The sequence below is a fragment of the Patiria miniata genome, unplaced genomic scaffold (genome assembly GCF_015706575.1).
Source record: "Patiria miniata isolate m_02_andy unplaced genomic scaffold, ASM1570657v1 HiC_scaffold_9, whole genome shotgun sequence".
NCBI classification, from domain to species: domain Eukaryota; kingdom Metazoa; phylum Echinodermata; class Asteroidea; order Valvatida; family Asterinidae; genus Patiria; species Patiria miniata.
Window position 1 is genome coordinate 18,674,605 of NW_024037076.1, and position 18,756 is coordinate 18,693,360.

General features: G+C 40.5%; 1 protein-coding gene across 3 annotated transcripts in view; it reads right to left on the reverse strand.

Annotated features, from left to right (window-relative positions):
- LOC119720218 (tight junction protein ZO-2-like) overlaps positions 1-18,756 on the reverse strand; it is a 66,723-nt gene that overhangs the window by 15,144 nt on the left and 32,823 nt on the right. For all 3 annotated transcript variants that reach the window (XM_038189821.1, XM_038189820.1, XM_038189822.1), the window contains 9 exons: positions 18,190-18,580; positions 17,371-17,428; positions 9,958-10,147; positions 6,309-6,408; positions 5,414-5,633; positions 3,904-4,061; positions 2,921-2,971; positions 1,931-2,026; positions 1,250-1,347 (listed from right to left, as the gene is read on the reverse strand). In XM_038189821.1, the coding sequence (XP_038045749.1) occupies positions 1,250-1,347; positions 1,931-2,026; positions 2,921-2,971; positions 3,904-4,061; positions 5,414-5,633; positions 6,309-6,408; positions 9,958-10,147; positions 17,371-17,428; positions 18,190-18,580 (1,362 nt within the window). The remainder of the gene's footprint in view (positions 1-1,249; positions 1,348-1,930; positions 2,027-2,920; positions 2,972-3,903; positions 4,062-5,413; positions 5,634-6,308; positions 6,409-9,957; positions 10,148-17,370; positions 17,429-18,189; positions 18,581-18,756) is intronic.

An 18,756-nucleotide genomic window follows, 5' to 3' on the forward strand; every position in this document is an offset into this window, starting at 1 on the left:
TTATGTGGAGATCAGTTATATCGCACTGCATTCATTGCACGCGTATGGAACCTGCCAGCGCGCTAGGACATCAAAGCCTTTAACATCGCCGTGAGTTAATTTATTTCTCACACAGTCAGTTACAACCATTTATCTTTGCGACTTATTGGCACAATATAATAAAACAATTGTTAACTGCTATGATGTGGGATATGCCGTTTTTAACCCCCTCGGGATGCATAGCACCATCGGCTTCACCTTGGGTGTTATGTGCCTCTCAGGTTTTAAAAACGTCATATCCCACATCATAGCAGACAACAATTGTTGATTGAATTACAGCTACAGTAGACCCCAAAATGATTATCCAGTTTAAAGCCAGAGTCCATCATTTGCAGCTATCCAAAAAGTAACTGGCGTAATTATTGGCATAATTATTGTTGCAAAACATACTTGGTTGAAAGATAGTAAGGGGACTAAACTCCCTGTGAAATTATTCTTTCTTACAAGCCGTCATTTTGAAGAAATCAACGAAAGAAGGCCTTTCCAATGGTGCGTCTTAAGAGGCACCATTGGAAATTTCCGTTAGTAGTTCGTTTTTTATTCGGAGAAGCGCGCACAAGTGTTGACACGACCCACACGCGCGCGCAGTTGCTATTCGTCGGATCGGTGCGCGACATCGCATAGCTGCAATCGGCTAGTGAGAACATATCTCGGACGCTGAATTCAGGCACAATTCAAAACATGATTCAGCAACTTTTGATTTGAAATCGAGATCCTAGAGTGATGTTTTTCTCGAAATATACAGCTGAAGCTGAGCTGAAACTTCATTAGATTAGTTGTTCAGCACCGTTCTTTAGATTTTGACAATTTTGTTGCTTCAAATGAACAAAATGCACAAATTACAAATGATGGACTATACCTTTAATGATAGACTGCTGTGGTATAACTCAGAAACATTTTTTTTATTCGATGAAATGCATCACATCTAGTCATCAGCAGACAGTTACTGTTTCGATAACACATGGTAAGCATGAGGTATGTCTACACTTCTTTTGCACGGAATATTGTTGAATCCTCCAAAATCACCCACTGGGCAGAAAGCAAATGACACGTTTACTGTAGCTTTAACTTCTGAGAAACATCAAACCTCATGTGAAAAAAATTGTGGATGGCCTCTACCACGTCTACCGTCCCTAGTCTTGCCAAATCCTGCAAACCTCCAGACAAGTGTTGGAGGATCTTCAAGTTGTAAGGTTATTTGGTCATTTACCTTGTCCATGATGTCTTTGATGGCGTGCAGCTTGATGGTTCCCTGGGAGCTGACATGCATCGGTTGCCCTGGTCTACTGTCCAACGTGTGGCTCATCACTGTAGAATAGACACGATCAAAATCCACAAATATATGCATTCATTTATTTATTATATTGCTTATTTTAAGTTGGTAGCCCATTCAGTGGAATCCAGTGGTCTCCCATGGGGCCACAATGTAGAGAAATAACAGTTTTAGACGTGGGAAGAAAATCCCAGAAGAACATTCTGAGGAAAACCCCCGGAATCAGGCAGGGACTGAAAACCCAATCCACATATTGGCCCAGGCAGGAATCGAACCCAGTTAAGGCGAGGAAAAGTACTGCTACGCCAGCCTGACTTTCACATCCGATATTGAGGCAACAGCTTAGAGAGTGGGGTTTGTAATCTGTGACTGCGGGGTCAGGGTTGGAATACAGCTGCTGGTCACATGTGTCCTTGGGCAAACCTCTTTACAGCAATCTGTCTAATTTTATTCATGAGCTTAACATGTAAATGGGTTAATCAGCATTAAGCTTGTGAGTAGTCTGCAATCGACTTCATGCCAATGGATCTTAAAAAGTTAAAAATATTGTCATTTCAGATAAATAACTTGGGACAGACTTTAAACAGAAGTGTTCAAATTCCAAAACTGAATACTTACGAGGTGATTCGAATTTGCCGGGCATTTCCTGGAGGAGTTTGTCTCGAACCAGATCAGCCATTGCGCCAAAGATGATGACCGGACGAGTGAAGCCGACTACAAAGCGAGAAGATTCAAAGGAAATGTATCAATATTCACCCTAAGCCCACGTATGAGTTTTGTTGGGACACAAATCCTCCTGAATCCTGATTGGACAATAAGCTATCAAATGACTTACATGTATTATAAGTTATCCAATTATGATTTTTGTTAATGCTATTTCCCAAGTATCCTATTTAATCACACTAGAGTCTCAATTTCAGGTAACTTAGCTGATAGGTTTTGCAACGTCACTAATAATAAGGGAATAAATGTGTGCTCCGGAGGTTTTTATCACTCTGTTTAAGACCATATAGAGCCTGGGTGCTGATAATTACCCGAGCCGGAGGCGAGGGTAATTATCAGCACCCAGACTCTAAGTGGTCTTAAACAGAGTGATTAATAAACGACGGAGCACATATTTATTCCCATTCATAAATGCCTTTTCGGTAAAAAAAAATCATATAATTCGTTCAAAACATCCCGATTTTGTTCAACAAATTCACTTTATGCTTTTTGAAACATCCCTCTTGCAAAATAATGGAGTGTTCAGCTGGCGAGTAAGATGTAAACAACCCTTTTATGGAGATTGACGCACGCGTATCATGTTCTGCGCGATGTTGCGCAGAACGCACCTGGCGCGTTGCGTTTTGAATTTAGAACTATAAAATTCTGACTCCCTGGTAGTTTCATCCAATGAAACGGTAAGAGGCACTGGATTTTTAGGAGTCCACATTTTATTGTGACACTGGAAAAGTGTTTAAGACCAGCCAGCCATGTCTTTATCATCCGTTTAAGACCGGCCACGTGACGGGCTCACGACCAATAGGAATGCGTAAACTGTCTTAGGTATTTATGAATATAAAATATTCTAGAAACCTATTTTGTAAAACAATTTGAGATGTACATTACCTTCTCTCAAGATCACACGCTCGTAGCCAGGGAATTTCAACACAGTGCCACCTAACACAAATGAAAGAACAAACCAGCCATAGATATCATTTACAGAGAGGGTAACAATTAGGAAAACACTGAATATCGTCTTTTTTTTTCCAAATGGGATGCTTAAAGATTTGAATCGCACAAACGAAATGGTTTAAACCAGGCGCAGATCCAAATTTGGGTCAAGGAGGGGGGGGGGGGAGTTAGCTGTCAAGGGGGAGGGGGTTAGCAGACATGCTCCTTTTTCCTGCATGAGTTTCCCATATTTTTGCAGCCCGAGGGCGGGGGGAAGGCAGCCTACACCCCCCCTTAGATCCGCTACTGTAGACAGCCATCATACAATAACAATGCGCAAAGATTGAATTTTCAAAATTTGACAAGTGAGTTTCTCATACCAACGAGGAAAGGAAAGATTTTACAAAACATTTTGCCAGTAGGTATGGTTCAGAATTCAAAACTCAACAATTGCATAGAGATTCAGGGAAAATTGTAACAAATTGTAATGCATGAAATCTACTTTACAAAAACATCAAGTGGCATCAAGCCCAAAGGAATGGTAATGGTTGCTGAGCGCTGCCTTCCCCCAACAGTGGCGCACCCAGGATTTGGCTGGGGGTGGGAGGGGCTCACAATTGTTGCCCAAAATGTTCGGCCGCGGAACAAAGTTGGGTTTTTTTGTGAGAAAATTTGGGGAGGAGGGGGCGGACTATTTCGACATTGGTGGCGCCATTTACACCCCTATTATACTACTCGAAAATTGGCCACATACATATCACCACGGTCAAATTGTGTGACTAAAAAAAAAAATTGACCAAAAAAAAAAAAAAAAATTGACAACCTATTGGGGGGGGGATCAAGCCCCCTGAGGCCCCCCTTGGGAGCGCCACTGTGCCCCAATCCTGGTGGATTGTTAAAGGTCCGAGACGGTCAGAGAGAAATTTCCAAGAACTCACCGAATATGATCTCATCCCAGTGGTCCTTGATGAGTGTCTTGCCCCGCATGCTGGTCCTCATGCCCAGACGCTTGAACTTGGCCTTACGCCCCTCGTAGTTCATGGGCTTCAAGGCCATGGCCTCCTCCACCTGGGCAGCTGAGTTCAGCTGGCTGGCCCTGCCAAACCGAAAACCAGGAACAGGGGTGAGAAGGGAGAAAAATGCAAAAATCCACAAAATAATCGGCAGAGGGTTTAAGGGTCGTTGAGGGTCTCAGAACAACATCGGGTTGGTTGCATACGTTTGTATTTGCCTAACTGCACCCCTTTAAAATACCCACTTCTTGTGTTTTATATAAACTTTTATAGGTGAAACACCATTCCAGTAAAAGCTCAGGAATTCTATATTTCAAAAGAGACTCTTTTAAAATCCTGAAATCAGGAAAAATCCTGACAAAAAAAATCTGAAATCAGGAGAAAATCTTGACATAACAATCCTTTAATCAGGCAAAATCCGAAGTTTACCAGGGGTGAGGTGGGGGGAATTGAACATTCATTTCTTTTGTTTTATATAGGCTTTTATAGGTAAATATACCTTTATGGTAAAACCTCATAAAATTCCCGATTTCAAAAGATTTCTTTTTTAACCCAGAAATCGAGAAAAATACCGACAAATCACACCTCCAATTAATGGTGTTATATAAGCAGTCACTATGGTGGCAAAGGTTATGACGTACAAATCAAAAACTGACTAATGTGGATTTTCGTAAAGCCCATTTCGGCCGAACTTATCACGGTTGATACATTCACAGCTTCGTATTTGAGAATTATGAAATTGTGGTCTACGAGTAAGAGTATAGAGGTCTCTCACTGATCCACCTGACCTAGCCTGGCCTATCATCCCGGAACTGGAAATTTGTCATTGTCGCCATTGCAGCAGGCAAAGATCTTATAGCGCTGCGCGCAGTAGGCAGCAGGCAAGCCTTCAAAGCTGTGATGGAAGGCAAAAACTATAAGAAAAATGCGGAGCCAACACGAAGTGCTTGCTCGCCACGTTTACGACAACTGTAAAGGCAAATATAGCGACCATTCTGCCGTTAGATAAAGAATACGTGATTATTTTACGAGACAAATAAGCCCCACTGTCTAGTCTACAATGCGCAACGTGGTTGCTAACCAAATGCTTGCTTGGTCACGTGATATTTTAACGTCATACGATCTGAACTTATTTTAAGTGTTGCGACCCAATTCTGAAGAAATATAAAAAACAAGCGCGATATGATTTCGGAAGCTGCGGACTCCCAACGAATTTTGTGTTGCACTTTGCATGGAATGTGTACGGCCGTTGTCTATGAATGAGATCTCCAAAGCTGCTATGCAGCAGGCATGCGGCTATTGTCCCCCGGATTATCGCCTTTCATTGAGCGGCTATATACAAAGTCATCAGTGAATCACAGACTCATAGAGTAGAGATAATGTCCTGCGCTGAGACGTTCCACTCAAACTTGACTATTCTAGTATTTTTCTGTACCTGCTCTCGTTAGGGACAATGCCCCTCTCCAGGGCCACATTGGTACGGTCCAGCCTCAGCACGTACCACTGGCCCACCACGCCTTCCGGCATGGTGTCCAGCACGCGGAAGACGCACCCTTTGGTGAAGCTCATCTCGCCCGGCGACAGCGGTGTGTAGTTGAAGTGGACGCGGATGAAGAAACGGTCGCCGATGCCGCCGTGAAGGACGAGCTTGAAAGCTGGCAGGCGAAACAAGAATTTTTTTTTTTTAAAACCTCACTAAAAACAACATCCTTGTTTGATAGCAAATGTTTTATTGCGAAGGGTACTATTACTTGCCAAGTATTTAGACCAAATGATTTTCTTCTAAACGAAAGTACCCAAGCACGGTCCTGTTTGGAGAAGAGGGTGTACAGTGGTCCAATGGTTAAACTGTTCCGACTCATGTGCCGTGGTACAGGGAACATGGTGTTTGTGTTCTTGGGCAAGACACTTTACTACAATTACCTCTCTCCAACCAGAAGTATAAATGGTTACCCGTGAAGGTAGAGACCAGAATTTGAGAACACTTTCAGTTACAGAGTCTCTGTTTTCTTGAATGGTGCTCCTCTCCCCGCTCGCTCGAATTGGTCCGGTGCGTTAAAGATTAGAAATTATTTACAAAATTGTTGACTTTTGATTTTCGTGGCCTATAAAATGAAATATCAATTTTTAAAGATAGCACTGTAATACCTACAGTGCTAGTACCCCCCCCCCCTGTGCTTTCAATCATTCCCAAATGAAAAACAGACATATTTGACACAGCATTTTGGCTCACAACTCTTTCTAGTTTGAAAATCATAAAATGACAAGGTGTTTTTACACTGACCTTAAAAAAATACTCTCCCAATTTGATGTGGTGTGGACAGACTTACCCGAGCTTTCACGAAGAACAAGATGCACGTCGCCATGGATACCAAGCAGCAGAAGAATCACGTCCTCTTTGGTCTTGCCCTGGAGGTTGATTCCATTCACCTAAAAGGGATGATACATAAGATGAGATAAAAGTACAGAACAACAGACCTGATATACAATGTCAGGCTTTGTTTACATACATGCACCATGTTTTTGAAACCAGATGTTCCCTTGTACTGACTCCCTTGCAAAAACACACATGTGAACAATGCTTTCATTGCTATTATGCTAATAATAATGTGTATTTATAAAGTGCACATATCCACCAGTATTGGTGCTTAAGGCGCTGCATCATTATCACCCTGCTCATTGGGCCAATGAAACATTCCAAAGACCATCTCAGCTCCCTGGGGAGTATACAGCTCGATGCTGCCATTTCAGCGCAAAGCAGCTAAAATCAAACACACTAACCATCTCTGCCCTCACAGGCACCCATCTACTCCTGGGTGGGGAGAAGCAATGAGTGACAAAGTGCCTTGCCCAAGGGCACACGCACTGTAACCCCCCAATAATAATGACTGGAAAGCCAATTTCATAAGGTACTTTTAGATGAAAAAAATGACTGAAATTGGTCAATCCATTGAGAAAATATCACCATTTAAACACAATGACCCTAAAACCTGTTTCGTCCAAAAAAAAATGCGATTTCAAGAATCGTCGTCGCAATTGTCTTCAATCATCACTAGCAATAAAATCCCAGTTTAAACGTTAAAAATATTCAACGGAATCCCTTTGAAGGCCCGTCCTTTAAAAAAAAGGAGATTTTATAAATCATATTGTTTGCTTAACCAGGGTTGTTATTAAAGATATTGTGTAGTACAGTTGGTGACAGTTGTTGAAACAAGTATTCTGTGTCATTTTCTTTGTTGTTCCAAACAGTCAAAACACACAATGAATTGCTGTTTTTGGACGAGACAGGTTTTAGGGTCATTGTGTTTAAATGGTGATATTCCTTGAACAGATTGAGCAATTTCAGTAATCTTTTCATCTAAAATAGCTTGCGAAATTGGCTTTCCAGTCATTATTATTTTTGCGGCTACATATCTTATTAAATATGAAATATATTTTATGGGGTTTGGGTTCCGCTTTTTTGACTCACCCTGTACATAAATCAACCTCAATCTGTCATCTTTCAACACAACACTGAGTAGCGTTATGTTTTAGTATTATTCTCCGGATAACAATAGTTCATTGCTTTATCCACATTCTTCATGTGGCACACATTCCAGACACAATCTGGTCAAACAATGGCCGTTCTTTATTTTCTTTACTTTATTTATAGTTTCATTTTACCTGTTCTCCCTGGGGGCCCTTCTATGTGGGTACAATGCTGATTTTATTTTCCTCGCAAACGCCAAGATTAATGTCTGGCAATGAGCCAAGAGCTTTTATGTAAAGCAAACCTGAACATTGTACCGTGCCCTCACTACTTGTACATGTACATGTGTCAACCTACCGTATTTAAGCACAAAACCCTGAACATTCATCCTAACATAATCGCGCCCCACATTGATCAGGGACCAAAAAGCTAAGCCTACCACCCCAGACAGTATAGTACATAAAGTGCTGCCGTCTACAAGCATCATAGACCTTTATCATGCTGCCACCATTTTAGTCTTGTTCCCTGTATCCAATAACAGTACTGAATGATAATGTTTATTGTGCAAAAAGGAACCAGACTTTTTTTCCTTCCAGCCTCGCTTTGGTTAGGTTGATTTGAATAGAAAAAATCAAGATGGCTGCAACATAATGGTCTATTAACTACATTCCCATGAAATCTCCCTAATCAGCAGGATACGAGTTTTCAGCCTAAAATGTGATCTTCAGTCGATTTAGGGTTTTGGAATCAGTAAGCACTTTGGGAAACAGTCCCTACCGGTACATGGGTCACTCTATAAATTTGAGGTCCACTTTTTTCCCCTATCCCTGTTACATTTGTACTCCTTTTTAACCATTAACAGAACTCAACCCATCAAACCCCAACGGCATGTTTTGTTGGAATCTGTCAGGATGGGTACAGTACCCCTAAACTGACAGTCTTTTTCATTGGGTTGGCACACCTCCAGAATCAAAGTCAGAAATATGTGTGTGTGCAGTTTCCCATATGGAATTTGCCAGGATGGGTATGGTTCCTAGTAAATCATGCTAGGGAGTTAGGGTTACGAATAGCAAACTCCCTTCCCGACAATCATTTGAAGTCATTCTTTATGACATTTGAATGGCAAATTACCTAGGTAAGTGAGACAGGAAAAATGTCACACTTTGGGCCATTAATTTATAGAATGACCCACATGTACATGATACCAGAAGTTGTTGCGACATTTGCTTCATTTCCAAGCATCTCAATGAATCTATTTATTTTACTTATTTATATCATTTCTTTACCCAGGGTATGCCAAAACAGTTTAAACATGGTTTCCATTAGATTTTCCCTTGCCTTAACCCCATACTGCTTTAATAATCAATGACACTGTGTTCAAACAAAAACTCTGACCGAGGATCTTAGCCGCAGGGATTCTTTTCCATGGAAAGAATGTTGCAACCTGATGCCACTTCAGCAGTTGTGTACAAAGTCTATGGAGAGTCAAGAAAATTTTCCAAGTATTTCCTAACAAAACTGGAAATGTTTCTCAGTCCCAGATTCATGTCTTATCATCATTTTTGCAATGACTGACCTTCATTGAGATGATACTGGTATGTGAAGAAAAAAGCAGCGTAAGGTTGCAACATTCTTTCCTGTTCCACACCCATTGTGAAAATTCTAGGCATCCTGTCTTGTTATTTTCAAGTATAAGTGAAAACAGACACATTCAGATGCCCAAACCCATATTTTGCAACAAAATGAAAACAAATTGACAAAATCCTATTTAAACTTTGCTATGCTAATCTGAATTGCCTGAAGACAAGTCTGTAATATTAATCCTAACTCTTAACCCTAACCCCCTAGTTGTCCCCAGGACTACCCTGGTAAATCCAACAGAGTCCGACGGTTACTGAGTTTCCTGCTCATTCAAACACAATCCAACACAACCCAACTTGCCAAGTTGTTGGGTGCTTGAACATATAAAATGACTGGCATGCTCATTCCAACTCTGCCTTATGTTTCTGTTTGCTGCTGGGTCCAACAGAGTCCAACTTGGCGTTATTTACCAGTACCCAACAGAATCTGACACTGAATGTTTTCCATTACCTGCTGAATCTAACAGATTTCAACAGGAATATATACCTGGGGTTTACTGCTCAATCTAACGGGACCCAGCGGGTATGTAAAACAGACAGTTGGATTCCGTTGGATTGAGCAGGGTAAGGGTTAAGGTAGATTTGCCGAAAAAAATTCTTAACCCTCCAAAATCCACCACCTTCAAGCTCAACAGGGTCTTCTTTCCTATGTTGATGCTGCCAAGCCCGTTCTGTACTGTCCAACTAATGGACAGATTGTTTATACTTTGTATATGAACTTTTAGTCTCAAGGGAAATAGCCTCATGTAAAGTTATAGTAGCTAGAGCCCCATCTTCCTCAACCCTTTCAAATTCTCCCAACCTCCTGGTAAATTTTTAAGGATTCCGGTACTGTTAGGATTACGAATAAACAACAACACAGAAACTTACGTCCACAATGCGATCACCAACACGAATCCTGTCCCCGTTGGGGCCGGTCGCCATGGAGGCATTACTGTTGGGCTGGATGCGCGCAACGTACACGCCGGAGTCGTTGCCGCCGACCAGCTGCAGACCCACGCTCTTCCCCTTCCGGAAGGAGATCAGCCTATCTTCTCCTTCCACGACCTCCTCCGAGATGCTGGGAAGAAAACATGAAATTTCCACAGCATGAAATTATCACACCTAAATGTTTTTTTCGTTCATCTTCTTCTATCTAGGTATAAAGTGAGTGTATCAAAGCAGGAAGAACTCACAAGCATGAAATTTGCCTTTTTAGGTTTTTGGTCTTCCAAAAAAACTGGATGCATTTCAATGTTTTAGGTAATGCCAACAGTTTTAGCACACTGTTTTACCGACAGAAAGTTAGGTTTTTTTTCTGCTTTTTTGGGAAGCGTTTCAAGAAAGCAAAGCGTTTTAATAGAAAGGTGTAAATTTCATGCTGGTGAAAATCTCATGTTTTACATACTTTTTTTTTTTTTTTCGAGTGTGGACTAAAACTAAAATGTAGGACAATTTGACAACCCCCCAACTAGCATGGTGACAAGATGAATGATTTCTGGGTGAAAACATTTTACAAAAGTACACAAGTCGGAACAAAGAACATATATTCTGGAGACTTATATTTGAATGCCTTTTTAAAATACACAGCCTTTTAAGACTTTTGTTTTCTTTTTTTATTGTATTTTGGAGATGCATGCATCAAAATGCTTGCAGTTTCAACTACTTTTTTTTACCAAGTTTCTTTGTCCCAATTCCTAGGTGAACAATAAATTAATGTTCACAAATTTTCTTGACTGTCATTTATGCATTTCAATGGAAAATTATTGAGAACATACACTTTGAACACGGAAAAATATGCATGTACACATTTTTTTTCCGTCAGCTAAAATTTCTCCACAAATTTTCTAACAAAAAATAAATCATTTTAATGCAAAACATGAACATTTCCAAAGCATGAAATGAGAAGTAAAACACAAAAACCAAATCGACTACACAATGTTAGTAAATAGGTGTTAGTAAATGATAATTGAAAACGTCCTTCACAGGTAAACAAATGATGTGTGTTTTCAAACAACCCACTTGGTAAAAGAAATTTTTCAAAAGCAAGTTTTTTTTCCACGCTTCTTTCCTTTTGAGATATGAAGAAACCTGTTGCATACATGTTCTGCATTATTATTAACAACTATCTTTGTTTACATTTCGACAAGTCGTAGATCCCAAATGCCCAAAACAGTACCAGCAGATTTTGCCATATTTGAACAGATGCCCACTCATACAGTCAGCAATCATACATGTACATGTACATAAATTGTAAAAAACCCAGAATATCTGGAGTAGGAGCTTATATTTGCATACATCTGCATGGGTGACCAAGTTGCAGGGCATATGCGTTGCAACACAGGGAGTCAGGTTGGCGTAGCGGTACTTTCCTCGCCTTCCACCGCTATGACCCGGGTTCGATTCCTGCCCGGGCCATTATGTGGATTGGGTTTTCAGTCCCTGCCCGATTCCGTGGGTTTTCCTCAAAATATTCTTCTGGGGTTGTCCTCCCACGTCTCAAACTGTAATTTCTTCACATTGTCTTCTCTTTACTGGGCCCCATGGGAGACCAGTGGATTCCACTGAATGGGCTAACCAAATTAAAATAAATAACTCAAGCCTCACATTGATGTATGCAAATGCTGGTCACGTGTTCTCTTGATGCTCAAACAGTAAATTCATCAACTGACAATTATGTATTAGTGTCAATTTTGCAAAAAAGACAGAGTTTTTGTGACATTTGACCTAAGACGTTCACCTTTTGACCTCTACATCTGTTACGCTGCATTTGCCCTTAACCGGTTACAGACACACTTAAACAATGTAAACAAAAGACAGACAAATAAGGACATTCAACTCCAACCAGATGTCAATTTTGAATAATCAATTAATCATTTATTACATGTAAGGTAGATGATTTTGTCCAAATAATAGCAAATTAAGGTGAAGCAGCATATTACATAATGATAACAAAGCCTTGATAAAGCATTATACATGTCAAGTTTTTGGGAAGGAGTTGGTTTGAATTAAAAAAAAAAAAAAACCAGCAGTGTTATGAATACACTGGCTAAATTTCTAGAAAACTTGAAAGCCTACACTTCATTTTCTATGTAGAAAACTACATGCACAAGGCAACGCTTACACGGATTAATATGTACGACTTCGATAAATAAAAACTAAATCAATTTCTTGCGAAATGTTAGCATTTTAAAAAGACAACTTAATTACACAAATTAATGTTATTCTTATGTAAAGTATTAAAAAGGCAAAGAAGTTTATTTAAGTTAATTAGATTGGAACAAAAAATAGTCGGCAATATAAGATGACAAAACACGTCTTTTGAGATGCGTGCAGATTTTTCAAACACTGCAACTTGAGCTCGAGATTCTGACCATTCGGCGGCGCCTTCTATCAGGTCTTCGGTAACCCGTTGTATTCCAAAAACATGGCAGCAAATCTGACTAATCAAAGGCTTATGCCCAATTTCTGCTAGAAATCACGTCACAAGTTCTAAAGTGGACTCCAATTGGCTGGCGCGCAGGGTCGCATAAAATTTGCATGCACAGGTATAACATCAGACATTGTTGCGGAGCGTGCGGGTTCTGCTGAACAACAACAATAGATGATACTCGGACTAGTCTTTTGGGGCTGAAATTACCAACTTTAAACATGTGATTAATGACTGGGTAAAATTACATGTTATTCACTTTACGACATCTGCAGCTATAGATACGTTAATTCGAAGAAATTTATCATAATAATTTAATTAGTACTTATGATACACTTTTAAAAATTCTAGCTCACTAATACAGTATTTAGGGTAAATATAAATAGGACAGATCTAATATACACATCAGTGAGCTTGATTTCTTCAAACATTCCAAAAAACGGAAAAATATTAGAAATTTTTACTGCCTACAAAATTACTGGGTAAATCAGTTATATGGCATACATCATTTAATATACATGTAGTCGTTGCTTATTATTATCAATTTGAGCCAAATGTACATAGCATTTTTTTCTTAGTCTTTGGTTAAATAAGTCAGTAAACTACCTATATTTATCAAAACAAGCACGAAAACCCTGGAAAGGATCTACGAAAAACCATCAATGCGTAACCATGACAACAAGTAAGTGAAGGAACATGTGGTAAGACTTGTGCCAACATTTACAAAATACAGCAAAGAATAGTTGCCTACTTGGCAGACATTATATTTTTGATTAAGACAATTGATAAAAGTCACAAACTTTAAGTTAATGAATAAGTCACAAATCACAGTTTAATTCTGTTATTTCAATTTAATTCTTACACATCAGGTGATTAAAAAAAAAATAGAGTTTTAAAGTGATGCTGGCATGAGGGCAAACATTTCAATAAAAAAAAGGAAAAGAAAAAGTGACCTTGCCATTGGATTACTTTATTTCATCAAAGACATCAATTTCAAATGAAACTATGTGTACATGTACATGTACATTTAATCTATCTTAAATTCTTTCATTTTGGCAAAAGTGGTAGTGCATGTACCAGTAGTAACATGGACATGTACACCCATGCGGATGTACAATGTATCACACCCTAAACTGCATTCACACACGTTACTAAAACTGTTCAAAGTAACACTTATTAGGCCCCGAAACTGGCTTTTCACATTAATTAATTAATTTTCATTTACATGGAGGGAATTATTAAATCTGGCTTGGATCTTTTTTTTTTTTTAATTGATCACCAATCCCGATTACTTGAAATCAGATGTTGCAAGTTCAGAAGCACACAAACTGTCTAAATGCTGGAGGACCGCACCACTTTCTGTAGACTATTTAACAGTGCGAAACATTGCATCCCTCAAGTCGAAGATCTACGGTAGTCCCCAGTCTCAATACAGTGCTTGTTCAATATGAGCTCAATGCAGGAACCACTCTTGTCATGTGCCATCAACTTGTATGTAAAAGAACCCCCCCCCCCCCCAAAAAAGAACAGTTTTGAATTTTGACTTCATAAGCCACTTTGACCTTCAAGAACGAAAATTGCAGAAAATCATCAGTGATTTCCATTTCTTTATATACCGGTAGGTCTAAAAGAAACTGTTTTGACATAGCACACAATACATCCGTGTGCATACTGCTTACTCAGGTTCATACATTGTACGCTGTCCATGTACATGACTGGTGCACAATGCCACAGCGTGGCCCTTTAACATACTAAGACTGGGCACTAGTCAAAAAAAAAAAATCCAGTAAGGGTTCAATGTCTTGCACTTTGCTTCACATCCTCGAGGAGATCCTGTTCATCTTAAAGGCGAAGCAGACCCCTGGAAGAGAACCGAGCCAAACCTCAGGATGGAGAGTACCAGTAGTCTCGATCGTAGCGTCTGTAAAGTTGGTTAATGATTCAGTTCTGACCATGCGTTGGGTTTAGACTCCCCCTTTTTTTCATTTCATATTTTGGTTAGGGGGGAGTTTAGATTTCCTCTACGTGTGTGTGTTGCGGACATGACGGAAGCGAGCGATGCTTGACGTTGTTAGAGTGCGGTGGAGCGTCTGGGAAGATGCCGATGTAGTGTAGGATGGGTTAGAATGAGACCATGGATTAGAGACGTCGTTGTCGGTGCAAAAAGGTTGTGGGCCTCAACAAACCTTGGCCACACATTTGCAAGTTGTGCAATAAATTTTTCTAGCAATGTCAAGGCATGATCATAAGGGCCTTTCACACTATTCAAAATCTCCGTGTTGGACTCGCGTCCCATACGGAGATTCCGGGACCACCTGTCACTCTAGCAAGAATCCCCGGCACTCTACCCGGGTAAAGCCTTGTTGAGTGTGAACGGTATGCTTTGCCAACCCGTGTGCGATGGGTCCCGGTCCTGCTTACGGTGGACCCGTGATGATTTCTACACGGGTAGGCAAGAGGATAGTGTGAAAAGGCCTTACGTCTTGGAACTTGAGATGTGTTGGTCAAAAATGCACAACTCGCATCATTGCGACAACGTGTGGGTCAGCTCAACCTTTTTGCAATGACAATTACATGTACATGACATGAAATTACTTTATGATCCCAAAACCCTTTCACTTTCTGTTTACTCAAAGCGTAAGCTTTCAATGTTAAATAACGCACCATTTTTCAGCCCTTTGTTAAAGCCAGAAAACTTCCAAACAGGTTCCCAATCTCCAGTACACTATTACATTTAAGCTACCAATGAACCCTAATACACCCAGACCTTTGCAAATTAACTACTCAACTTGTTTTAATATGGCACACAACAAATAACATACTGATAATGAAAAATAAGTATTTCTCAATATGTTTGATGAAAAATGAAAAAACTTATGTGAATTCTTAACAGCACATCTGTGCTAAAAAGCTGAATATTCTCACACCCTCAACAAAGCACTAAGTTATGTGTACAGTTGCTCGATTGCTACTGAAGTAAGTTTGAATAAGTCATTCCTCTAATGAATTTGTATATCATGCAGGAAAAAAGTCAAGGAAAAAAAACATTTAATAGCAATAATGGCAAAATGTTAGAATTCGCACTGTATATGCACGTTCACAGGGGGACACACATGCACGCATTCAACTTTTCGAACAGACCAGTGAATGTTTTCTATTATCGTATTGGTTTCGCTTTTGCATTGCCGTTAACTTTGAACCTTCGCTCACTTCAAAATCAGCCCTGAAATTGACATTCAAATTGGCCCACGAATATGGCTTGGGCCAGCCACAAGTGTTAGAATGGCGTACTGTATCTAAAAATGTCCATGCATGTGGTGTGAGAAATCTACAGGCTAAAGTAGCGAGTGAAACGGACATGTACCAAATAAACTATGATCTCTCGTTTTGTATTCAATTCCTCAGAGAGATTCCATGTACACGTAGCAACCGGTACATGTAAAATGTTTGGGTGTTCATGTATAGTGCAAATATGAAAATGTGTACAAGTGAACTGAAGGACAAGTACATGTACTTGATGTATTGGTATTGTTAATGTGATCTCTCAAGAAGATGAACAGATTTAGATTTCTCTAGATTCTACATTCATGAATCAGACATACATAAATCTTGTATCAACACTGCTGCACTCCTTACTTTTCACCAGAGTTAGATATACTTCACTGTTAGTGCTCAAAAGCCCCCAAATCACCCCCAAGCCCCCAAAGTAAAAAAAAAAAACCACCAAGAAAAAAGAATCACCAAAAAAAAAAAGAATCGACTGCAAACAGATGACAAATAAAACTTAATGCCACACTTCTCACAGAAAAATACATTTGCTTCTGTCCCCAACATCCCTCTTTAACCCTTACCCTACTTGACCCTCCAACGCATGCCAATATGTGCCTCAAGAAAATCTCCTATGTTTTTTGCATGGCCCTCCAATATCTGCCATGTCATTTCAAGGGTAACTGGACAGGCACTCCAATACATGCCACAGAGAACAATGAGAGTCCTCTGATAACAAAGTGAGTGCCCCCAGCTGGTCAGTATCAGGCACCCTCCAGGGCCTCCAACTCCTGCCAATTGGAGCCTTCACTGCTAAGACTTGTTATCTGCCAAATAACTGCAGCTGGAGGGCATTGGCATAACCAACTGACATGCAGTAAACTACCCTCAGAGAGTAAGGGTTAATGGGGGAAAAAGTCACTTTCCGTGGACTACCATTGACCGCGGGGGACGACTGCCGTTACCCTAACTCCACCAGCAAGTTTGCTCGAAACCTTCCTGCATCTTCCAAAATCCACCACAGGAAACCACTGACCTTTCTTTGCACTTTACAGGCAACTTTCACGAGGCATTAACCCCAAATGTAACATGCCAGTGATCTTCCACAGTCCTGCAAGAAACTTCCTACACGATTTTTGAGGGATCCTTGCTAGCCGTCGAAATCTTTACTATTTTGGCACTCATCATCAGCACACCAGATTCTCTGCGCAGACTTTGTGATGTTTTCCTACGCACTGAATATTCAGGTCTGGAATTACCCAGTCAAGTTTTGTAGCCAATAGGAGAGCACTTTACAGGACGGCACAGCACACTGCCATTTTTTATTTGGTAAGAGGTCAATTCTGGGTCAGTTTTCGTAACGAGGGATCTAATTGGTCAGAAATTAAGTCAGTCCATTTTTGCGAGAGATCATGAATAATAATCACGCGAGGTCAAAACAGGAAAGATATGGACTCGGTTTGTTAGGGTACTCACTTCAGTAAGACTACCCAGGCTAGCGAGCATGGTTAGGTTTAACCGTAGTGGATTTCGAAAGATCTAGGTGGGTTAATGTGGGATTCTGCACACATCTAACTGAATAAACACAAAGTTTTTCATCTACTCACCCCATGAATTCTTGCTTGCCTGGGCTTGGTGGCCGAGGTGGTGGCAAATTAAACCTCTCTGAAAATCAACGAGGAAAAAAAAAAGTACATAATTGTTTTTAAGATGGTACATATGTACATCTGTTTCCTACAACGACCAAGCCTCCTACGCTACAAAATATTCAAACAATATATTTGCGACCAATTTCTGAGTGGGCACTCGGGAAAAAAAAATCACACTTAATCAACATTAACCCTAACTCCCTAGCATGATTTACTAGGAACCATACCCATCCTGGCAAATTCCAACACCGTATGGGAAACTGCACACACATATTTCTGACTTTGATTCTGGAGGTGTGCCAACCTAATGTAAAAGACTGTCAGTTTAGGGGTACTGTACCCATCCCGACAGATTCCAACAAAACATGCAGTTGGGGTTTGATGGGTTGAGTTCTGTTAGGGTTAATTAATTAATTCAGTACACTTTATCAACATTAATTAATAAGACATACTTATGATACAAAAAAGGAAATCCATGCGATTAAATGTTGCTGTGCAGTGACTCTAAACATGTTTGTTTATGTTTGGGTTATGTAACAAGTTCATAACAAATTAAAGATGGAAGGTTAAGGTTTAATACATGTATATACTATTCTGGAAGGCCTTATTGGCAGTAGTGTGAACAAAAATTGACTTATTTTGTTTTGCATATTGTTTTTTCCGTATTTGAGGTTACCATGTTAAGTATTTGCTGCCTACATTATTTATTATTACACTATTACATTATTTATTTATGAATGAATTGGAAGTAAAGTAAACAGATATTTTGCTACGTACCTGGTTCACGTTCCTCCCCAGGTAGGGGCGGTCTGGGCGGGGCCAGGGGGTCATCCGTCTCCCTGCTCAACATCGCATTCTCACTCCGGCGAAGGGGCGGTAGCTCCCACTCGTCAGCCCCGAGTTGTTGTTGTTGTTGCCCCGGCAGGCCGTAGCCGCCCCTCGGCTGCGACTGCAACTGTGGCTGTGACTGCTGGGGGATCACTCCCTCGCTCCCCGCGCCGATGGACAGGCGGTCCAGACGGTCCACGCTGCGCGTGGCGTACTTCGGCGTGGAGAACTCGGCAGCCGGGGGCTCCCGGATGATCTCCAGGTCGAGGGAGTTGCCCGAGGTCTGGATGAGGCGTTTGGCGTCGGCCAGGCTCAGGGTTTCCACCGGGTAGTTGTTGATCTGCAGACGGGAAATTTATAACCAGTTTTGATTTTTGATCTCACAGATGAGGTAAAGCACAGGTGTCCCTTAAGGCTCTGTCTGAATGAGAATTCTTTGTAAAAGATGGACGAGAATTAATCTTAGAATGTTGTTGTTTTCAGAAGTAATCCATGATACCCACTTATACAGGTATC